This window comes from Delphinus delphis, chromosome 9 (genome assembly GCF_949987515.2).
Source record: "Delphinus delphis chromosome 9, mDelDel1.2, whole genome shotgun sequence".
NCBI lineage: Eukaryota > Metazoa > Chordata > Mammalia > Artiodactyla > Delphinidae > Delphinus > Delphinus delphis.
In genome coordinates this window covers 8,816,456-8,840,903 of record NC_082691.1, presented here as the reverse complement: position 1 = coordinate 8,840,903, position 24,448 = coordinate 8,816,456, and the positions used below count along the sequence as shown (strand labels likewise).

Sequence of the window (24,448 nt, the reverse complement as noted above, 5' to 3'; positions counted from 1 at the left end):
AGAAATATCTACAATGCCATGATCACGCCTGAAAGAAACAATATTTTTAAATACCCATTATCATAAATGTATTTTTTTAATTGGTTTATTCGAATTGAAACAATCACCGAGATTTTTCTTCTCTACCTTATGCATCAGACATGCATGTAAAAGAGTTTTGTTTACTTTAAAAAATCAAATCACATTTTTTGACACTGGTGTTAAAAATTAAAGAGCTCATCCCCAATGTTACGTTTCACAATCCAATCACAGCTACCCAATTATTTATTGAATGTTTCCACAACCAGCGTTTCTAATGCTGGGAGATTACATCCAGAAAGAGACATAAACGTGATATTTATCACCTTTGAGCATTTATCTTTAAAAATGAAAACGACATTAAGCTCACTACAGAATAAAATAACACTGTGCCCAGGCTTCCTCTGTGAGATCTGACCCAAGGCCAGAGGCACACGAAGGAGTTTCGGTGATGGCCACTCACCTGGATGGTTTGTCACAGCACAGAGAGGCAGGTGGTGAGGAGGCCCCCGGAGTCTGCAAATGACAAAACAAGGGTCATTCTCAAGTCCCCTGTCCTGCCAGCCCGCACATCGCAAACCTCACCACGAAGGAGGGATGGGAGCCCGATCCTCTCTTTAATCATAAATGGTTCAGACCCTGAACTACTGGCTCCTCTTATCACCCGGGAGGGTCGACAGCTCATCAGGTCATCTCGGCCCTAAGACTCCAGATCCCAAGTGACGCAATTCCATTAACCAACAGCAGGACGGCTTCCCACGTGGGACAGCACAACAATCCCCGTCGGGCATCGGGGCAAGGTGAGCGGTCCCAGCACATCTAAACGCTTGTCCTGCGTGTCCTGGTATACAGGAGGCGCTCAGTCAACATCGGGCATTATTACTATCATTATTGTTAATATTGATATCTACTTGAAAGAGCCAGTTAATGACTTTGAGAGAATTCTCAATTTTTTCCACTCTTTTTTGTAAAAAAGCTTATCCAACAGGGAAAAAAAAAAACTCAGGTTATAATTACTTTACAGTTTACATAACCCTTCCCTGTGTGTGTGTGTGTGTGTGTGTGTGTGTGTGCGCGCGCGCGTTGTAAGGGTTACGTTATACTCTAGGGCTATATATACACTCTTTCAGGAGATGCATCCAGCAACTTTGTGAGGAGGAATTATCCCCACGTTTCAGAAGTGGGGAAACCAAGGCTCTGAGAGGTGTGAGATCTTGTCGAAGATGGCAGAGGGGGAGGAGAGCCCAGACGTCCCCGTCTCATCTCCCCGAATGCCTTCCTCTCAGGAGGCTCCTTCCTCTACTGCCTTCTGTGAGCTCCTCCCTGCCCGCTGCGTCAAATGTATTTTTTAAGTATTGGGGAAATGTAAACTGATTCAGCATTTCAGAAAACAGCTTGTCCGTAAATATAAAATGCCCTTAAAAGGTCTGAAGCATGTGACTTAGCAATGTGAGGAATGACGCTGAGGAAATTAATGGAAAAGTCTGTGAGTCTCTATGGACAGGGACGCTCACTGCGCTGTGATGTGTGTAACAGCAAAAAATAGACAACAGCCTAAGAGGTCAACCACGGCCCCTCAGTTACCTTAGATAAACCACGCTACCCTGCAGACGGCGACACGTGTGTGAGCCTGGAGAGAGGCCGTGACCTATGACGGCAACAGCGCTGACGACCCCAGACGGCCACATGGCCGCTCACCGGTGCAGAGTATGATTCACACACAGACCCACTCACTCCTATACACGCACCCCTGGCAATGTGTGGCCAGAGTGCAGGCTGACGGGGCAGAAGTTTGCTTCTGGAATGTCCCGTTACATTTTTTCTTCTATGTGCATTTTTTTCCTTTTCTGCTTAGAACATAGCTCACTTCTGTAACTGGAGAAAGTGTAATGCCTCCAGGGTCAGCTCAGATGAAGTTCCAGCTCCTGGTGTGGCATTCAGGCCTCACGGCCACAGTCACAGAACTCAGACGCCCTCCTGGAAGGCAAACAGGGAGGAAGCCGCTAACCTGGGGGTGAGTACGCAAAGCTGACTGGAGACCGCTGCTCCCTACTACCAACCAGCACAGAGGGACTGATTCTGTCTTCCGATACTTACAAACCTCTCTGCGTTTTCACTCTGCAAACTCCCGTCTGTGCGAACACACGTGACAAAGCAAAGCAGGAGAGAAGACAATACCCCGGGGGGAGGGAAGGCCACGGGGGCCCTGCGGACCAGCCCCACCTGCTGACGTCCAAGCACGGGATGTGACCAGGCCAAGCTGCTCGCCGCCAGGCCGCCCCCTCCTCGCTGCTTAGCCGGAGAGGGAACGTCCCTTGTCATTCCTGACACACGGAAGCTGAGTTTCAAGGGGGCCACAGAGACTCCTTCCGTACTCTCTCCTGGTTTGACCTGAAGGTCGGTCCAAGAGAACCGTTTTAGTTTTGCTCTGTAATTCCCCCAGAATTAGCACAGGAGCGCGAGATACTTCCTGCTCTAGAAGGCAGAGAGCTGGGCAGCTTCCGGGCCTTGGGAAACACCAGGCCCCAAGAGGGCAGTGAGGATGGGCCTGGAGGGGTAGCACCCACACTCCCCGCAGCAGCCTCAAGGCTCAGCAGCTTCACAGAGGGTCCGAAACAGCCCAAACCCACAGCAAGTCCTGAGCTCCACCACCCTTTGCATGATGGATGTCAGCTAGATAGACGATAAATACACAGCTAGATGGTAGATAGGCAGACAAATAGATTGGATAGGTGACAGATACATGATAGGGTTAGGTAGATAGATAGATGATAGAAACATACACACACACATACACGCATGAAAGATAATTACACAAATACATACATACGTACAAGCAATACAATCAGAAGGCCAGGCCTCGGCCTACCCTCCCAGCATTTCTCAGTTCCACCTGCAGCCTGAGCTGTGTCCTTTGCCAACTTACACTGAAGTAACACACACCCATTTAGGATAAGCTGACACCATCCGTAAGCGTAAGTTTGTCAATAAAGAACGAACTCCTTGAAGGCAGGCCCGCTACGCCTTCCAGTACCTGCCCCCATCACCTAACTGGATGACAGGGGCTGGGACTGCCACATACATACCGACTGTGCACCCCAGCCTGCCGGTGAGGCTCCTGGCCACTCCTTAGGTGAGAAGCCTAGCGTGGAGGTGGGCTGAGGGACATCACATGAAGGCGATGCCACTCAGGGGGGTGTGGCCAGTGCCAAGGCCCTGCGGTGGGACTGTCTGCATCTCAGGGACCAGCAAGGGAACCAGTGAGGCCAGAACAGGTACACGGGAGGGGAAGAGGGAGGAGGGGATCTCTAGGATGAAAAAGGGAGGCCCTCCGGCAAGTCAGGGCCCCCAAGAGGCTGGAGAGAAAGTCCCTGCCTCCTTTCCTCGCCGTGCTGCCCCTGCACCCCACAGCAGCCAGCCGTGCCTGGGGCGACAGGGCCTGGGTCCATCGACCACGCAGCCCCCCGGGCTTCACTATGGGAGGCAGCAGTGTTCCACCGGCACTGTCCTGTAAGAGGCCACAGGTGACTGAGGTCAGGAAGCAGACCCACTCGTGGTCGGCCACCTGTTTCCCAGCAGGAACCCCAGGACGGAGATGTGATTCTCCTCACTTCACGGTTTGGGAAAAAGCACTCAGAAGTACCATTAGGTGTCTAGAATATCACAGTGAAGATGCAGTAGCAACTTCTGACACCGAAATTCTGGACTCTTTCGATCCCCCGGCCCCCGATGGTCCACAGCCCACCCTGCTCAGCCTGTCCCTGGGTCAGACTGGAATCACTGAAGTCAGCGGAGCTCTTCCCTGGGGAGCTAGTCTAGCCCTACGCTTGGAGGATTAGAGCAACCGTGAGCAAATTACCACTTCTAAGCCAGTTTCTGAGATTTGATGTGCATGAAATCCTGCAACGGGAGAAAACTTCATTCTGGGGCTGTATCTGGAACCAAGCAGATGATACGCAGGGGACGGGACCCCGGATACACTGGATAGAAGCCCCTTGGCTGCCCGGGGAGCTCTGCCGTGAGCAGATAGAGAGGGGCACGCCCCACGCCCAGTGGAAGGGGCCTGACCATGCCCAAACACCGTGCTTGTCAGGAAGTTGACATGTGATGTCTCTGTGAGTCTTTACTTGGAAGCAGAGAATTTATCTACTTTGGGGGCTAAAAAGCCAAAGTCTCCCTTTATCATCACAGTATATTTCATGCCTTAAGAATAACGGAGAGGGCTTCCCGGGGGCGCAGTGGTTGAGAGTCCACCTGCCGATGCAGGGGACACGGGTTCGTGCCCCGGTCCGGGAAGATCCCACATGCCGCGGAGCGGCTAGGCCCGTGAGCCATGGCCGCTGAGCCTGCGCGTCCGGAGCCTGTGCTCCGCAACGGGAGAGACCACAGCAGTGAGAGGCCCACGTACCGCAAAAAAAAAATAGTAATAACTGAGAACCAACGTACAAAAGATTCTTGAAGACAGTCCCTTGCTCATGAGAAACCCTGCATCCTGAGCTCGTGGAAGTCTGAAGAAGCCTCTCTACTTGTAGCCCCCTGGCCCCCAGATCTGTGCTGCAAACACCTTTTCTCCTGCTGTCTTGTGAGAAGAGAGCTGTCCGCCAGGCTTCCTGGGGAGCCTTCGGAGGCTGAGGGCTGCAGGCCACCACCGCTCTCCGTAGACCTGTGCCAGCGCCCGGGGTGACAGCAGCACAGCACCTGCCGCGTTCCTCCTGGTCTCCAGGGCGATGCAGCACCATCCCCACCTGCCTCTGCCCTGCCCAGTCTCCTTCACCTGTGTCCCCTTTGGCACATGCTTATCACAGCTCTCAACTTCTAAATGTGCTAAGAAAAATAAGGGCAAAGGGAAGAGACACAGGTGGAATCCGTGCTAAAGGTTAAACATACGAAAGGTAACCCACAAAGCCTGGGCTGCTCGAGGGGCTGCTTCTCCTTAAAGGTGCTGCTTGAGGCCCAAAGCTCATCTGCTTAGACCACTACGTAGTCCTGGGACCCCAATGAAGTCACTGGCCTCCCTGATAAAATGACAGCTTTGGATCCAGCGCTTCGAAGGTCTGGTGCAGCCCTGCAAACCCTGAGTCCACGGATCCAAAACAGAGAGGAGTGAGCCATCCACCAGATAAAGAACTAGATGACCTGCCCGGGGGCTCTCTCGTTTAACATATTTTTCAAATTATTAAAACTCATTTATTTTCCTAATGAGGTTATTTTTATATTTGAAATAGATGTAGCAATAGCAATTCTGCAATCATGTGGCCATCTTTCAAGAGAGCACAGTGACCACCATGACATTTGCATGCCGACACAAACTTCTGTTATTAAAAGAGAACAGAGAGGGCTTCCCTGGTGGCGCAGTGGTTAAGAATCCGCCTGCCAATGCAGGGGACACGGGTTCGAGCCCTGGTCCAGGAAGATCCCACATACCGCAGATCAACTAAGCCCGTGCGCCACAACTACGGAGCCCGGGCTCTAGAGCCCGCGAGCTACAACTAGTGAAGCCCGCGCACCTAGAGCCTGTGCTCTGCAACAAGAGAAGCCACCACAATGAGAAGCCCACGCACCGCAATGAAGAGCAGCCCCTGCTCGCCACAACTAGAGAAAGGCCGCGCGCAGCAACGAAGACCCAATGCAGCCAAAAACTAATTAGTTAAATTTTTTTTAAAAAAAGAGAGAACAGAGACTGGTGCACCATTCGCCAAGACCAGGGGTAGCTCAGTCCAGAACACATGGTGACACTGGCCCAAGTATCGCTGGGAGAGAAATGCTTTGCCACTGATAACGGCGCTTTTCTAAGAGGGCAGATCGCTGGAAGGATGGCTGGGGTTCAGACAGGCACTCCACCGTTTGGGAGCAGACGAGGGACAGCCACGTACTTCCAAACAACAGAGGGAGAGAACAGTGGGGTCCTGGGGTCCTGGTGGGGACGACCGGCGTGAAAAGGCCACTGGAAGCTCGCGGGGGACGAAGGCCAAAGCACGTGTCCAGAGTGGGAGGGCAGCTGCTCCCCGGGCGCACACCCTGCGGGCCCCGCCCGGACTGAGTAAAGACAGGCACCCACGGTGCCCGGCGGGGAGGTGGTCCCCTGCGCTCACAGACGTGCGTGGTGTATGGGGCAGAGGGGGAGGCGGGATCCTCATCCACTGGGCAACACCACCTCCCAGGAGCCGCTGGCTCCCCAGGGTGCGTGGGGCTCCGGGCCGCCGGGCCCCCAGCTGACCTGAGGCTTACTTGGTTCAGTCAAACATCCTGCACCACCTCAAATCTACAGCCGAACCTCTGCTACCCTGACAGGAGGCCAAGAATTACTAGGGGCCCTTGTATCTTATACTTTTTCAAGGAAAAGATGTAGTCGATGCATGACAGTAAACAAACCCCTGAAGACCTTACTCTGGATGCAGAATGCGCCGTCGAAGGGTTTGGAGGAGGGTGCTGCAGTCAAAGCCAGCAACCGTGTCCAGGCCAAAGGACGCCAGGCTCCGCGTCTCCAATAACCATCCATGAGAGGCGGATCGCTGGCTTCCTGTAGGCTTCCACGAAAAGTGCTTGACAAATCCAACGCGGCAAGGACACCGCACCCACGCCACATCGCCAAGGGCCCCAGCAGAGCCTCGGGGACAACCTGAAAGGCTTACGTGAGGGATCGGATTCAGGGTGCAGAGACAACAGCTGCTATAGGCCATGTGCCCCGTCACCCTCCAACGCAAAGGGCAGGAAAGAGGAAGGGAAGACGTTCGGAGTAAGCCCCACTACACAGCAAGTAAGCAGTGCGGCCTGGGCTAGAACCACACCCACACTGCTCACCATGGCCACCCTCCGGGCATCTCCCGGAGTCCCTTCCGGCCCTGGCGGCTGTGAACGCAGGGCCACACAGGGACAGCCGGCTGACCCAAGGCCAGGGTTAGCCACGTAGGCTGTCCCTGCATTACCAGGCCCTGCTCTCCTTCAGATGAAGGCCTCTAAGTCCAGGTAACAGAACCCTGAATGCTCCAGCTGTGTGACCTCGAGCAGGCAGCATGCCCTCTCTGTGCCTCATGCTCCTTACCCATAACATGGGCTGATCACTACAGCAACCGTCCCCGCAAGGTTGCTGTAGAGTGAAAGCAGCAAAGGCCTGTCACAGACCCACAACAGGGCCCAGCACAGAGTAAACACATTGATAGCATTTACAGCGACATACTCTCATGTGTTTTCTGGGAAAGCATGAAATGGTGTGAAAGGAAAATGAGAACAGAGAAAGCAGTGCCTTAATGAGAACCACTCAGGGGTCAGTGAACGCATGTCGGCAGAGGAGAGGAAGCCACGGACACTTCCCCGTGAAGACACAGCAGCACCCATGCCTGTCACAAGCACACTTAGACACACACACACACACACACATACACACGGTGGACAGATCAAGCCTGTGCTGCAGGGGTTGATGCTATGCAGCGTTCTCATGTCCCCTTGCCACGGGGTGAAGGGTGGGGACTGGCCTGGCTCAGGCGGCCCTGGGTGAGCCCCAACCCAGCAGCCTACCTCATGGAGTCTCCCTCACTCTCCATCCTCACCTCGCAGCCCTCCTTTCAGTTCTCCCAACGCATTCGCTCCCTCCTGCCCCAGGGCCTTTGCACATGCTCTGCACCCACTTATTCAAGCCCCACCTGCAGCTCTCAGCTCAGATGTCATCTCCCCAGCAAAGGGGTCCCGTATGCATGTTCTGTCTACCTTGGTCTTCTCGACCGCACTGACCTCAACTGCACAGAAACAACCAGGGTGTGAATTCTTGTCTAAGCTCTACATTCCCCCCTTGAAGACACAGCAGAGGCACTGGCTGCTGGCTCCCAGATGCAGCTCAGCCCTGGGAGCGGTGTCCGGAAGGCAGCAGGCAGCAAAACACAGAGGTCTGCAGGATGAAGGAAGGAATAAACCAAGCAATAATTTCAAAGAGTCAGAGGGGTGATCTGGCCATGTTAAGAGGCAGGGGGATACTGTTTAACATTTCAGTAACGAATATCTACCTAGCTTTATTTTTAGGATAACAAAAATAAATGGGGGACTTCTCTGGTGGCACAGTGGTTAAGAATCCTCCTGCCAATGCAGGGGACATGGGTTCGAGCCCTAGTCTGGGAAGATCCCACATGCCGCGGAGCAACTAAGCCCATGCGCCACAACTGCAGAGCCTGTGCTCTGGAGCCTGAGAGCCACAACTACTGAGCCCACATGTCACAACTACTGAAGCCCGCACACCTAGAGCCCATGCTCCGCAACAAGAGAAGCCACTGCAATAAGAAGCCCACGCACCACAACGAAGAGTAGCCCCCGCTCACCACAAGTAGAGAAAGCCTGCACGCAGCTACGAAGACCCAACGCAGCCAAAAATAAATAAATAAGTAAATAAATAAACGTATAAAAAAATAATAATAATAAATACATGGGGTACATTTACTATTTAAGTGGCTTAAACAGACTCATCATCTAAAAGAATAGCAGTCGGGCTTCCCTGGTGGCGCAGTGGTTGAGAGTCCGCCTGCCGATGCAGGGGACACGGGTTCGTGCCCCGGTCCGGGAAGATCCCACGTGCCGCGGAGCGGCTGGGCCCGTGAGCCGTGGCCACTGAGCCTGCGCGTCCGGAGCCTGTGCTCCGCAACGGGAGAGGCCACAACAGTGAGAGGCCCACGTACCGCAAAAAAAAAAAAAAAAAAAATTTAAAAAGAATAGCAGCTGAAGAGTAGCAACTCTCTGCACCGCCCCAAGGTTATAACATATGGACTCAATGAAAGGGGGGTGGTTGGTTATTAGGAAGAAATTTTCCATTGCACAGCCAGGTGGTGAAACACCAACTTCAGACAACCCATTGACCATCAAGTACAGCCTGTCCCCACAGACCGTCAAATGTGGGTTCTTCTCATATGCTGCGCCCACCCGGGTACTGGCTACTGTGACACACGTGCTCACCAACAGGATCCTCCAGATCACCCCGTGGAAGCGTTTGGTGAGATCCCCGCAAGGCGAAACCGGAGCAGGGGCCATCCTCTCCAGGCACACTGCCGACCGTACCGGGGAGCTGGTCGCAGCTCTCACCAGGCTCGCTCCCTGCACCCGCTCACGGGGAGAAGGGTGGCACCGGGATCCCTGGGCTGGAGCAGGTGAAGGCTGCACCCCTGCTTCCCACCTCCCCTCGCCCCCTCTGGCTTTCGGGTGAAGAGCAAAGAAAGAAAGACCTTTAGCGAATGCCATACCGGGACCTTGGCGGGCCTGAGGACACATCAAGGGTGCCAGCTTCCCCAGAGCTGCCGGACCTGTGTGCTGGTCCCAGCCACGCTGACCAGCCCCGAAACTTGCGTTGTGAAAGGTCTTATAAAAAGGAACAAAAGGCACGTTGCATAACCACAGCCAGATTCACAAGGAAGCACGGGACTTGGTGGCAGTGCACAGAGGTCACCGCCAGGCAGGGGACTGGGGAGGGGGCTCCATTAAGATCAGCTGAACATATCTGTACATTCTGTGTTTGTTTCTCCAGGAAAATGGAGTTAAAAGTACATTTAAAAACTTTTTGAGGGACTTCCCTGGTGGTCCAGTGGTTAAGACTCCACGCGTCCACTGCAGGGCACATGGGTTCGATCCCGGGTCAGGGAACTAAGATCCCGCTTGCTGTGGGGCAGAGCCACAAAAAAAAAAAAAAAAAAAAAAAAAAAATTTGAAAGGTAACAGCTACCCACATCCAGTTCAAATATAAAGGCATTCATTTGTTCACTCATTCATTCACTCACTGCCCGGATAGCAGGGTACAGGGGTGATGTGCACCTGCTTTGGAATCCTAATGCCTAGGTGAGGCCCCAGCTGTCTGACCTTCAGAAATTACCTCTCCGTTACTCAGTTTTCTCATCTGGAAAGTGGAGGTATTGGGAGGATTAAATAAGGAAACATGTGCAGAGCTGAGAACAGCACCTAGCAGGTAGAAAGTGCTAAATGAATATCAGCTTTGCACTCGGGCACCAGGCAGGGATTGGCCCCTGAAACGCAACTTCCCCACAAGCCCACATCAAACACAGTAACCATCCAGGACCACAGCGCCATTCAAAGAAATAAGACTCTGGGAAAGAAATCTTCCCAAAGTCAGACAGCCAGCAAGACACCGTTCCCTTCCAGAACGAGAATACCAGAAAACAAATTCATTATCAGGACTGCCCACCTTAAGAATTTTTTTAGGATTGCCCACCTGAAGAATTCTTTTCTTAATGCTCCTACAGGTGAGCAGTGATTACGATGAATTACTAGAAAATACACACCCCTCTTAAGTTAGGAAACTAAGGTAACCCCCAAGCTCAACTATGAGAAGCAAGGTTTTGTTCACACTGAGATTATGTCTGTGCTTATTTGTCACCAAATAATCAGAATTCTGAGCTGCATAGGCTGGTCTGAACCATACGTAACCCCGAGGCTGATGAAGGAAGGGAGGGAGGCGTCCCCAGGGCAGGAGGGTGGAGACAGTGCTTTCACAATCAAGTCCGATGTCCCCAGAGGGGGTGATGGGCAGAGGTCCTCAGCTCCGGCAGTGGCCGCCCCCAGGAAGCAGAGGGCGGGGGGCAGGGCCAGGGCTCGGTGCTCCACGCGACTTTCACTGCCCCATCGCCACCCAGCGAGGACAGGGGCAAACAGAGGAGAGACGCCAGGGACAGACTCCGTGCCAAGTGCAAGTGGAGGCCCTGCAGATCCCTCTGGGGAGGAACTCACTGTGCTGCGGAGGGGCACAGGCAGCTTCTCCTTGCAGAAGCAGCTCCCTCCTCGTGCCCTGTTCCCTCCCTGCCACTGGCCTGATGCAGGCGGAGGAGTGGTGACAGGAGGGGCGGCTGGGAGCACAGTCTCAGGGCTGCAGCACAGGGGCCCCAGCCCCACAGCGGAGCAGAGGGCTCAGTGAAAGCACGTAGGCCTGCGCTCAGGGCAGGGACACGGGCTCTGGCTGAGGGCTGCCTGCCAGGGCCCTGCAGGGACCGGAGAGGGACCAGGAAGGACCACACAGGGCGGGGAGCCGCGTCCTGCTGGCACTGCCGAGTCCCACCTCCCTGGGGTGCAGAAAGGTTAGGCCCATCCTCGTAAGTTCCCCCAGGAAACTTGCCAGGGTTCCTGGGAAGGCAGGTGTCCCAGAAACTAACAGGTGCGTGCCCACGCGCCCACCTGCCCTCCTTCTGCCCTTTTTAATTAGCACAAAACCAAGAAACAAACACACAAACGAAGTCAAAGAGCATAGCTGGACCAGAAAGAAGAAGCAGGCGCCACGATACCTCCATTAGCTCCTGAACTGTCACGCTCCCTGGGCCCCGAGTTTCCAGGAGGCCAAAAGGAAAAAGGAGGTGGTGGCTGGACACACGTCAGACCGTGGGGAAAACCGTGGCTGAACAGGTGGCCCAACCTGTCGAGGCTGGATTCAACCTGCTCACGGGACACCCGGAGCTACAAGAGGAAGGACAGCCAGTGCCGGGCCAGGTGCGGCCGAGAACCAGAGCCCCATCCCCCACGTCGGAACCGGGGCCCCATCCCCCACTTCAGAACCGCCCTCCCCTCCCCAGCTGTCTACCCTGGAGGCTGTCTGATGGATTTCATTTTATGAAATGGTCGGATATGCTCCTTAAATTGAAAGAGAGAGTCATGTAGGCCCATTTTATAGTTACATCTAAACAGGCATTCTTTTATTCTTTGTCAATTATTCCACAACAAGGACATTTCATTTCTTCCCATAGAGGACCACGGGGAGGGTTGTGGGAGGCTCTCACAGCCCTGTCCCTGGAAGGATGGCCAGGGGGTGGAGGGGTCCGCGCTGGAGGAAACCACGTGGGGTCTCCTTCCAGGCCAGACGCAGTGGAGGCCCCAAGCTGAGGGGCTCCAGTTTCTGTCTTAGGCCAGCTCGGTCCCCACAGGACGGCAGGGGCTTCCTGAGAGGGGCCGCGGGGGTGAAGGGTAATCGGGCCACCTGTCCCTTTACCTGTCACGTCAGCAGGATTTTTAACTCTTCTGAGCATCGTTTCTCACGTCTGTGAAATGGGTCAACGATGGCAGCCCCCTGGCTCCATGAGAGGACCGGAGAAGTCCAGAGGCACCTAGCCCCGTGTCTCACGGCGGTATCGGCTCAAAGCCAGACTCTTCACCATCAGGGGCCCCAGAGGGAGAGACGGTCCTAGCCCAGCTCCCGCATTTCACGCGTGAGAGACGTGATTGGGAGGGGAAGTGCACTCTGGTGGGGGAGCAGACGGGGCCAGGTGTGGTGCCCCAAGGACAGGCTGTTGACTCCTTACTCCGTGGTGATGGAGAACACGCCAAGCCTGAGGATCCAGCTCTCAAAGACACCATCAAATTCCCAACAGGAGCATTCTCGGTGCCAGCCAGGGATATGAGGAGCCCAGGAGTGACGTGCAGCCCCAGGAGAGACCAGACACACTCTCTAGGAAGTAACGACCTGCGTGATTATCGCTGGGGTAGTGTCACTCATCCTGGGAGGGCGAGAGCTCTCTGCAGAGAGAGGGCTTCAGCAGCAGTGACGTGAGGCCACTCCGGGTGGTGCCCAGTGGGGCAGTGTTCCGTCCTGTAGGCCCATCCTGCGCCAGTGCCCAAGCTTCCCACCAAGGATGGCCCCACTGAAATCCAGGGGTCCAGAGGAAAAGGCAGGCCCCCTTTCTGAGAACATCTCTGAAATGGTGTTCCCTTTTTATAGGCGAGGATAATTCCCACATTTAAGTTGCTTAAAATGAAACAGAGAGGTAAATATAAGACTGTGAATGTGGAATTAAATGCTGGATGACAATGGATCACATTCAAGAAAAAACAGGGACTTCCCTGGTGGCGCAGTGGTTAAGAATCTGCCTGCCAATGCAGGGGACACAGGTTTGAGCCCTGGTCTGGGAAGATCCCACATGCCACAGAGCAACTAAGCCCCTGCGCCACAACTACTGAGCCTGTGCTCTAGAGCCCGCGAGCCACAACTACTGAGCCTGCGAGCCACAACTACTGAGCCCACGAGCCACAGCTACCGAAGCCCACGCGCCTAGAGCCCATGCTCCACACAAGAGAAGCCACCGCAATGAGAAGCCTGCACACCACGACGAAGAGTAGCCCCTGCTCACCGCAACTAGACAGAGCCCGTACATCGCAACGAAGACCCAATGCAGACAAAAATAAATATATAAATTTATAATTTAAAAAAAAAACTAATCAGCTGTAGTTCATTCAAGGTTGTCATGTTCTAAAAAGTCACCATGACACTGGCCGGCCTTCTTGTGCCTATGAGCAACAGCCATTGTAAACAGAAATCACTAACAAAAAGAAAAAAATGTGGCACTGAAAGAAATATACCTTGAAAAGGACACCTGTTTATTGATACTATTAGTCTGAAGGCTGAAACAAGAAGGCACCTTGTACAGCCTCAGCTGGTGACGTGCCCACAGGCAGCTCAAAATTTTTGCCCTTCTGCGCACATCCCTGGACAACCACAGAATCACAGTGAGTGTTGATTTGTGGATTACAAATAAAGTTTAGTAAACAGGCAAGTTTGCAAACATAAAATCCACTAACAATGAGGTGTGACTGTAATTTAATCTTTTTAAATTTGTAGGTGATTCAATCTTTGATTCACTTAAGAACTATCTGGAAAACTTCCCAATTCTAATGTCCCCATATTTGTCACAATAACATTATGACAAGAATCATAATCACAGTATCCAGTCATAGTTGTAAGTTTATGTGATATCATTTTTTTATACCAAGGGTGCCTTATGCTCCTTGGGAAGCTAAGCCCTGGAGTTCTCCTTCCTCTTTGTTTTTTTTTTTTTGTTTTTTTTTGCGGTACACGGGTCTCTCACTGTTGTGGCCTCTCCCGTTGCGGAGCACAGGGTCCGGACGCGCAGGCTCAGCGGCCATGGCTCACGGGCCCAGCCGCTCCGCGGCATGTGGGATCCTCCCGGACCGGGGCACGAACCCGTGTCCCCTGCATCGGCAGGCGGACTCTCAACCACTGTGCCACCAGGGAAGCCCTCTCCTTCCTCTTTGGAAGGTAGAGGCTGACAGGTTGATGCTGCCACGCTTCCTTCTGAAGACGTGCACTGTCTCTGCCAGAGCTTTGTTTCCACCTGAGGACTTCCGACGCCATGCACTGAGCCGCTTGGAGAGTTTTCTAGACAGAGACCCTGAAGAAGCTGGCTCTGTGTTCTAGAAAGCGGACAAAAGGACTACAACATCGTCTATGCAGGAGGGAGAGGACAAGGGCATCAGGAGGTGAGAGACTGTTCCCAAGAGGAAGGGATCTCGGTGAGGCAGCCCAGCCCACCCCCTCTCCGTCCCCCTAGGCTGCAGCGTCCTCAGTCATCCCCACGCCCAGCTCGCACAGCCCGCCAGGCTCGCTCAGCGTGGCCGCACCCCTGGAAGACATCTCCTCGTAGAGCTGGGGCTCAAACTTCAGCTGGCAGTACAGTCACTCGGCAGGCTTAGGAAAAGAGAGGTCTGGGGTCAGGGGTGGGACCAGAGGATTTGCGTTTCTAAGTTCCCAGATTCATGCTGCCGCTGTTGTTCTGAGATCACACTTTGAGAACCACTGACTAAATAAACTACCTGCATTGCTTGGTTTGGACTAAAACCTTGTTATCACATACTCTGCTGGCTTTGCTAAAGCAACCCTCGCTGTCGTTTTCACTCAGTCCCCCAATCTCCCAATCACATTCGGAATGACCACTGCAGCAGTGCTGTCAGCCTCTACTTGAATATCCCCAAGGACAGGGAGCTCGCCACCTCACACACTTCCAAGTCCATTTTTAACTCTTAATTTTCCAAAGTCCTTTGTCACATTGGGTCTAAATCTGTGCTCACTCAACGTCTGTACCTCACGAGCAAATCATATTGAAGTCAGTCCCTCTGGGGAGGAAGATGTACGATCTTCCCAAAGAGAAGAGTAAGAATGCACTTGGCTGGTTTGAAACTAACTTCACGCAGAATGACTGTTTTAAAAAGGCTTTATGAAGCAAACATGCCATTTTAGAAAACAACGTATCACCTCTGTGTCCTGTGCTGACGAACTCAGCAGGTTTTCAGTGAAGCATTTCATCAAGCAGACACAGTGTCCTTCCAGATGTCAACTAGTCAGGAGGCCACACTGGCCGCTGGCGGGCAAGCCTTGAGCCCTCAGGAAGATAACTGGGCAGGATGGGGAGCTGGCAGCGGATCTCGAAACATGGTGGGCGATTCATATGGTGAAACAGTTACTGGCCACTGGGTGTCCATCACCAGCCCACCCTGAGCTCTGTGCCTTATTACTTGCATCCTGCACTATAACCCTGGGATGTGGAGACCAGGGTCCTGAGCTTCAGGTACCACCAGCTTCCAATCCCCACAGCTCCTCACTGAATCACTGTAAAGCCAAACCCAAACGTCACATCACTTCATCTGATAAGGATTTCAGTACCTTTAGAATGAAGACTTTTTAAAAAATACAACAAAATACCAGTATCGTTAGCAATATATTCCTTAATGTAAGCAAATATGAAATCATGTTTGTACACAAATATGGAATCAATGTTCAGATGTCCCTGTCTCACAAGTTTTGTTGTGGTTTTGTTTTTTCACAGTCTGATGGTTTGAATCAGGACCCACATCAAGTCTTACAGTGTTTATTTAACCTGTCTCTTCATTTCCTCGGAGGAGCACAGGTTCCTCCTCTTCTTGCAGTGTATTGGAAAACAACTGGGGTTCTTTTTACCCAGTAGAATTTCCCTGTTCTGATTTTGCTGACCCCTCTGGAAAGATTTTTCAGATCACTGTGGCCCCGTATTTCCTGTAAGCTGTGGGTGGGTCTGGGCTTGGTGTGATTCTGGTTTGATTTCTGGTAGGGACTGGGCCAAGAGGCGGCCTGTCCTTCACGTGAGGTCCACGTGACCCCAGCAGCTTCCTTTTTGTGAACAAGGAGGTTACAGAAGGTCACAGCCTAGAGCCAGCTGTTCAGTTACTAGTGGTCTGAAACATGACCTGTTCTAACGCTATCATTTTCTCAACATTTGTTAGCGGAATTCCTCACCAAATTAAACTTCCGCCCTTTATCTATTTTTAACTCTGAGGTACAGTTCGTACAAGAAAAGAAGGTCAAATGCTTCATTGCTTCTCTCATCCGATTTCACAAGTTGGTCCCCTAACATCCCACCAAGGGTAACTAACAAAGTTTTGTTGCTTGTTTAAGTAAGTGCTTTTTAAAGTCTGTTGTACAGGTCAGAAAATGATGTCTCAAAGTCACAAAGCTAACAGCTGTTACAACGCCGATTCGGGAAATGTCTGCACTCGGGGGATCGCTCCAGACCCAGTTCCGGAGACGGGCCCCCGTGTCCCAACGTTCCTTGGGTCCCAGGAGAGGGCCGGGGAGGAGGGCCCTAGGGCATATAGAACTTGGAGAAGAATCTGACTCCACAACCCTGGGCTCCCAAAATGACAGCCAGGGTCACTCGCCCCCCTGCCATTGCTCCCAGGCAGAGACTTAAACTTGGGCGAGTTCGCCGCTGTGAGCATTTTTTAGGGAGTACTCCTCTTGCAGGTAAAAATACACGCAGGTAATTCAACTGCTATGGCAATATGATGCTTCTCCTTCGTCCCAATCCGGGGCATTAAAAAAATAAGCAGTTGTTTTTCCCCTTCAATAGTTACTGCTATTTCCACCACTGATCACACAGAACCATCGTCTTCAAGCATCCCTCCCACACTTAAAACCTGTGACTGCTGCGGAACCAGTGTCATAGAAGAGAAGAAACAACACTCCACCTGCGTTTTCTTATCCACTGCAGACTTCCAGCCCTCGGACCTGGGGACACCCCAGTCATTCCTTGAAAACATTTCCCAAGGCCCTTCCCTGGGAAGGAGCTGTCACGCTGGACGCTGCAGGCCCTGGCGAGCTGACCGCTGTCACCCCAGAGCGCTGGGCGCGGGGGGCCCAGGACGAGGATGGACACGGATGATGGGCAGCCCAAGCCAGAGTGGTGGCGATGCCACGCCGTGTGTGCCACACCTGGCGGTGGATGTGCAGGGGATGCCGACGTCTGACACAAGGACGGGAACAGACACGGGGAAGCAATCGCCGGAGTGACCGTCTGCAGTCGGGGTGGGTTGTAATCTTTAGCCGGGCTCCGTGCTGCCCTGGATGCAAGCTGACCCTGAGTTCACGTGTCCCCTGCAGCCTTCTCGTACACCTGCAGGCGGGCCTGGCGGCCAGCAACACGTAGCCACCAGCTTTCAGACCCCAGCTACAAAAGGGGTGGCTTATGGCGGGGGGTTTTCTTAATTTGCGGAGGGTTGTCCCTCCTTCTCAGAAGGTCCCTGAACTGAAACTTAAGGAAAGGCTCCTGATGGCCGACCTGGAGTTCCCACTAAGGAATTGCAAACGCCGGGCCTCTTCACCGGGCCACCTTCCCAGAAATCCTGACAATTCCACCCGCAAAGGGGAACAAAGCCAGGGGCCTGGATGTTATTTCAGGTGAGGGAGGGAATGGTGAAATCAAAGCTAGCGTAGACCCAGGTTTGGCCTGGGGTAAGGAAAGGCTGGAGGCAAGTGCCTCCTTCCTGGAAATCTACGAGAACCCACACCCAGCTGTGGGGATGGCCCAGGGCCGCGTTTAGGAGAGGTGCTGACGGCAGCTGCAGCCAGAGACCGGGCAAAGGTCAGGGCCCCCTTCCCGGAACGCGAACTGGCTGAGCCCTGACCAGTCTGGCCTGGGTCCTGCTGATTCCCGGAAGGAATGGAAGGGGGTCTTCCCATTCCCACTGTGGGCTCACCCTGACTTAAGGCCAGTCCAGCACCCCAAGCTTCACAAAGGACCCTGAACTGAGAAAAGCACAACAAATGAGCAATTGAGAAAGGAAGTAACGAAGTCATCAACCCAGCCCAGGAGCCCGGCCTGCTCTGAGATGCCCTGGAGGGGCTGGCGGGCATCTGGATCACCAGTACGCGGGAACCTCAGGAACAGGGAGCCCCCGGGCCGCCTCTCAACTCAGTTGTTCAGCTTTTCCTCAACACTCCTCACTCTTCCCCCAAGTTGTAAATCCCCGGGCACTCCTGTCCATCCGTACTTGCTGAACACACAGCAGCAGCCAGCGTGTGCCCCCACTCGGGTGCAGGAGCTGCGGAAATAGGGCGTGAGGCTGTCCGCGAGCACACACAGAGCCTCCAGCAGCACCGCAGGGCTAGAACACCTTGCCTCTCCAGCGGAGATGGTGCCCCAAGCTCTGGCCTCACACCTGTCCCTCCATTTCGAGTGCTTGGGCGTGCCCCGGCCCCCCGAGTCCAGGTGTGCCTGTCATGCTTCTCCCCTCCTAACTGAGCCTTTCAGTCTCCACAGGCCCCTTCAGTGATCCTCCATGGGGCTCCTCAGATGACCCATCCCTGTGTAGACAGGTTACTTGGAGCACAGCTATCAGATGACTTAGTTTCAAGGTTAAACTCCGGGAATGCAGCATCGTTTATACTTTTATCTCTGGGTCTCACCCGGCTTTTACCAAAAACATAGATGTTAAGTTTGGTTCTCTTGACCGAGTGGAAGACTTGGACTTTGATCCAACAGGATTCTTGAGACTTTTTCTCTACTTCCTAAAGATCAGAGAGATTAAAGAGCAAAGGAAGTTTGCACGTCTCTGTTGGCCTGAAACAAATTAATATCACTGTGATTCTGGTCAAATACGTTCTTATGAGATATACAGCCTCTGAAGGGGCAGCCGTGCGTCCCAACGTGTGTGTGCGTGCACACGTGTACATGTGTTTGTGACTTTCAGAAAACAGCATCTATCTATCGCTCAGCTAAGACTCTGCTGTGGTAGGCAGATCCATGTCTACGCTTCTGAAGGTTTACTATTGGGGTGGAAACAACCTATAAGCAGGAATAACCAGCATCCAGTCGAATACCTGCACTTATAGACGAGGACGTGAAATTCGTACAGAGAGCCTGCTGTGGAAAGGAGCCAGCAGGAGGGACCAAGCTTCCATGAGCTGCAGTAACACTTCTTTACAAATCAGTATCTGACAGATAGAAACCTTGAAATGTGTAGTTGTTACCAAATTGCAATAAAATAAAGGGAATGTCATCAGAGTAGATTCCTTTCCCTCTATCTCAAACTTCCAGTTATCCAATTTGGTAGGCATTCTTTCTGAAAGAATTCAATCCTTTTGAGAGACGCTGTCACGCAGCCACTGGTGGGAAATGTGACACTGACAGCACATGTGCATGGGCATGTATCCTCAACAGTCATGCTGCCCTCGTGTTAACCTCATCGTTCATCACCACTTCCTCTGACTTTGTGAGTTTAAGCAAACGACATTGAACAAAGTCCCAACACACACACACACACACACACACGCACTTGCACACGCATACATACACGCCAATACAGAGGTGTAGCTGTCAGAACCCAGGTTGGAACCTCCAGCCTCAGACAGTGTAATCTGATTCCTAAGGTCACCTTTGACAGAAACCACCCATTGCCTTCACTTTAATTAAACAAGGAGAAATAAAGCCATCTGAGTTCAGTAAACAGCTGACTCAAATTTCAGAAGCTATTCTTAGACAACCTCTTCTCCAGTGGGAGAGACCACAATGGCCCAGCCAAACAATGGGTGTGTGCGTGCCAGCCGCCAGGTGAGGGCCTGCACCTGCGTCCCCCACGGAGGCCGGCACTGCCCTAACCGCCTCCCGCACGTGGCCCCGAGAGGCCGAAAGGCAGACACACGGCCTCTTTCAAGGACGGCGGCTGCTCTGAAGAGAATGCACCTCTCAGACGCAAAGCAGCGCGGGGCTTCCGTAGGGCTGGATGCTCTGGGGAGGTGGCTGTGTGCTGCCCGTGGGTGCGACTCCTACACGTGGACTCACAGCGTCCCAGCGAAAGCTCCACTGGCACCTGGGAAAGAGTTTCCGTTGGTGCCCTGATATGAATCCACTCCCTTGGGTAGCCGTGGAAAGGCAGAGATAAAATGGAAAAACAAACAACACTGCCCCGACGTCAAAAAAAAGCTGTCAGGCCAAGTACAGAGCTCCACGAGGCCTGTGTTGTGGAAAGATACTGCAATCAGTCCACCGACCACCAGCTGGATGCTCTCACGCCACCTACAGCCTGACCACAGGCGCTTTTCCACGGGCTTACTGAGTTCCTCTAAGCCTCCAAATGAGGGATGCAAGAATCAAGGTCTCAGAAGTGCCCGTCAAGGGGCCATCACCCTCCCGCAGCAGAGGGCACGCTCTGGAACCGATCGAACTGGTTCTCTCCCAGCAGACGGCAAGAGAACAACCATCAAAAGCAAAACACCAACAGCAAAGGCTGCGGGAACTGAGACCTGTTATCGCCCTCTTGAATTCACCGAACAACAAATAAGGCTTTTCCCCGCTCACTGTGTACTTTCCTTGTGCCAGAGCCGGAGTTAAGAATCTTCACACGTTATTTCATCCCATCCTTATCAGCGAGCTGCGAGGAAGCGGGTCGTATCCCCACTGTACCGAACAGGGAAGTGGAGCCCAGAAGCAAGAGGGCTCAGTTCAAGGTCACTCCGCTCTCCTGTTGTCACAGCCCGTGTGGGACCCCGACCTGACTCTAGCCCCACATAATCGCTGCTATATTCTGTGCTATACGTGCATGTGAACATGTCTGTAGATCTATAGAAACATCTAGAACATACACATGACTCAGTCTTACAGAGCCTAACCACCTCGCCCATCACTAATGATCATGGTTACCTAGAAAAACAGTGATGCGTCCACTGTACAGCCCAGTAGACCACGTTCCGTGCAAGTCCCACAGGTATGACCCAAACAGGCAATAAAGTATTGGGTCCCCTTGCCTGTTTCTAAACGCCATGCCAATGGGTACGGCCACATAATGCCAACGGGTTTGATAAGCTGCCCTTCAAAGCTTGTATCCGATGTCCCTCTAAAACAATAATTCATCGCGATCTGGGCACAGGCTGGAGCATTTCTGTGCAGCTGTGGTTCAGCACCTTTCCCAGACGCAGTCAACACCCTGCGTAACTTCCCACGTGGCACTTTCTCCACTGAGTTGCCTTTTCCCTCCTTGCCGATAAGGCACATGCCAATAATGTGGTTTCCTTTTTACACTGGCTTCCAGGAATCTCGGAGGCCTGTTTGCACGTTTCATCCGCTCAGTTAACATTTACAAAGGGAGGTTTGCCTCCCAGACCTTTTTCTCAGCCCCACTGCCTGCCATTTTTAGTCGAACTTCACACCCACTTTTTAAGGCATCGCAATAAAACAGAGGATCTGCTACCAGAAAAGGCCTAGGAAAACGAGCATGGGGCAAACATCCAAGGGTTCAGAGCATGACAACCACATGAAGATTCCTTGATTCCTGTGTCCCAAACACCCCAGGTGGTCACAGAGGTGCCTTGCCCGGCAAAGACTCTCACAGAGCATAGCTTTAGCAGGTGCAGGGCACCCGTGCCATCAGAGGCACAGGAAGCAGGAAGGTGGGCGAAATCCCCACCAGGACTTCGGATTCTGCATGTGGCGAAACCGGGGCCAAGGGCAAGGTGCCGCGTCCAGCCTGGGAAGCACAGGGGACGCACCTAGTAGATATCCTGGAGAAGGCGCCGGGGCACACCTGTCTCCCCTCCTCACAGGTGAGGCTGGGAAAGGCACACACTCCCCGCACAGTGAGTCACTTCCAATTTGCAATAAGAGGGCTGTCGGCATCCTGTTGTCCCGAAAGTGCGCTGCGCCAGGTGTCCCGCAAGCTGCTGCTACGTCATCAACACCAGGCTCAACCCCCTCCAAGGGTTGGTAAGGAGGTGGGGGGCAAAGAAAACACCCAGCGGCACAATGACATTCAAGGAACATATCCATTTAAAGAGCAGACAAGAATAAAGATCTGCCAAAGTGAAAGTGTTATCACGGAGTTTACCTTCAATCTGATAGAAAGCAGGCATCGGTCAGAGCCTCTGCTCCAAAGCCACTGCATCGTGCCCTCCACGGACACCCTGGACACAAGTGCTTTGCCCACTTCTCTATCACTAAGAAAATGAACGAGGAGCATCTTTGCACTACAACAGGGGAAACTCGGGCTCAGGGAAATGAATCCCTGAAGTAATTATCGCTGCTGGGAAAGCTGGTTCTTACAAAGGAGTGTATGATTCACTCATCTTAAGGAAAGTGTGCAAACAGCTACTGCAAGGTGGTCCAGGGTCCCTACAGAGCTCTGTGAACAAACGCTACAGCTCAAACAGAGGGAGAGGATCCTGGAGGGGTCGGGAGACTCCCCAAAGAGGGCACGGCAGGAAGGGCCCCAAGGAAATGCCAGGGACTTACCTGTTCCAGGTGGACTTGAGCACAGTGGGGACTCACCACCTAAAGGGAGAAGAAATACGGTAAACAGGTGGGTTCTCTCAAGAAAAAAAGACGCAGCATCATCATCAAGCGAGGCTCCCAAACCTGAAACTACCCCTGACCACATCCACACAAAGTTTCGCATCTCAAGACAAAAAAGACCTAGCGTTTACAGAGTCCAGATTTTTGTTCACTTTTGTAAAGTCCGCAAGCTTTTCAGAGAATGTCATGAAAACCATGGAGCCTCTCCCCAAGAGAGATGTCCATCGCTCATAAATACAGGACTTCCTCTTTAATGTGGAAGACGGAGCAGACTCCCAGGCTGGGAACTTCTGACTGGGGCGAGCGCCTCCTCATCAGGGAGCAGGGGGAACGGGGGCCAGGAGAGGGAGCCGGGGGCTCTGCCTGGGGGGGTCTTCCAGCTGCCCCAGGACCTCACAAACACGCTCAGGGCTCGCGTTCTCTACAAAACAGATCGCCTTTTCTAGAACTATTTCCACAAGCGGAACCAAAACCAGAGTCTAAATGTGGACGTTTCACTCTAGGCTGGAGCTTAGTGATCAGACAGTGGGGAGGAGTCCCTTGGACTCCACCCCGGGCCCCTGCAGACGTAAGCACGTTAAGAAAGACACACAGGCCAATGTGATGAGGCCACAGCTGCAATCACGTCAGAAGAAACGCAGTTACAGGCACCTGGGACAACAGACCCAGTGGAGATAAAGACCCCAGCTCTGGAGACCCCGTCTTGGGTAGGACTTCCGCTCCACCACTTCCTCGCCATGGGCCCTTGGGCTCTAATCGCTCTGGGCCTCGGTTTCCCCATTGGAGAACTGGAAGTTGTAAGAGCTTGTGGCGCTGAGAACAGGGGCTGACACAGGGCAGCTTCTCCTCCGGGGAACACGGTGCCCTCCCTGAGCAGAAAGGGCTGTCGGCAGGTGAGGGAATCAGACCTGCTTCCTGCAGTTCTGGAAGGCCACGATCCTGGCACCTGCAAGCAGGATTCAGCTGCCCATAGCTGCGTCCTGGCTCTCCTCCCTCCGGACCACGTGTAGCCCCATCCTCAAAGAGTTTTCTAAAAATGTGTAGTGGCAGGAGAACGCCCAGGGATCTGACTAATTGTCCTCGTGGGTTGCAGTGGGCAGCAGTGCAACCTTGGTTCTTGCCATGGTAACTATATATAGTCCTCAGCTTGTCTTACAAAGTTCCTTAAGGAGCGTGATACACACTCAGTCATTTGTCTGGGTCATATTATTACTCCACCAGGATTCTGACTCATGTTCTCGTCTGGGACAGAGGCCCTCTCTCCTGGCACCCCATCTTCTTCCCCCCTACCTAGCATACACTTAGCAGCCGCTCTCACTGTCCAGAATCGCTGAGCTCAGAGCTGCTTCACTTTACACTGAGAATTCTTAGGAAGCAGGAACAGTCTTTGGAAATAGAGGGAGCTACACACAGATGCACGTAGGATGGTGCTGGCAGTCAGACAAGGAGCCCCTGTGGTCATGGAGCACGGTGATTAATTTTCCCCTGTGTACAGTCTTCACGTGGTGCAGGCTTGTGTCCTGGGGCTTCACTGAACACTTGACACACTGGTGAGAAGTGTGCAAGCCACCAGAGTCCTGCCTTTGACAAATCGTTATCTGTATTCCACGCAATGGAATACTAATCCAGCAATAGAAGGAAGTGAGCTGTCAGGCCATGAAACGATATGGAAGAAGCTTAAATACCTACTTGCGAAATGAAAGAAGCCAATCTGAAAAGGCGGCATACTGTAGGATTCCAACTTTGTGACATTCTGGAAAAGGCAAACTATGGGGACAGTAAAAAGGTCAGTGGATGCCAGGTATCGGGAGAGGGATGAGATGTGGAGCACGGAGAAGCCTTAGGGCAGAAAAACTCTTCTTTGTGGTGCTGTAATGGTGGGTGTGTGTCACTATACATTCGCTCAAATCCTAGAATGTATAGCACCATGTAAATTATGGACTTTGGTTAATAATGTATCAATATTGGCTCATCAAGTATAACAAATGCACCACGTTAATGCAACATATTAATAATAGGGGAAATTATGAGGGAGGAAAATGGGTATAGGTTAACTCTCTATACTACTTGTCTAA

At 52.7% G+C, this 24,448-nt stretch overlaps 1 protein-coding gene across 4 annotated transcripts in view; it reads right to left on the bottom strand.

Moving 5' to 3' along the window:
* TNS3 (tensin 3) overlaps positions 1 to 24,448 on the bottom strand; it is a 224,677-nt gene that overhangs the window by 127,008 nt on the left and 73,221 nt on the right. For 3 of the 4 annotated variants that reach the window (XM_060020134.1, XM_060020131.1, XM_060020132.1), the window contains 2 exons: positions 22,314 to 22,352; positions 482 to 534 (listed from right to left, as the gene is read on the bottom strand). Coding sequence is in view for 2 of the 4 variants with exons in the window: in XM_060020131.1 (XP_059876114.1) it covers positions 482 to 534; positions 22,314 to 22,352 (92 nt within the window). In the remaining 2 variants the exon portion in view is untranslated. Of the gene's footprint in view, positions 1 to 481; positions 535 to 9,236; positions 9,323 to 22,313; positions 22,353 to 24,448 lie in introns of those variants that run through there. The other variant, XM_060020133.1, reaches the window with a different exon arrangement.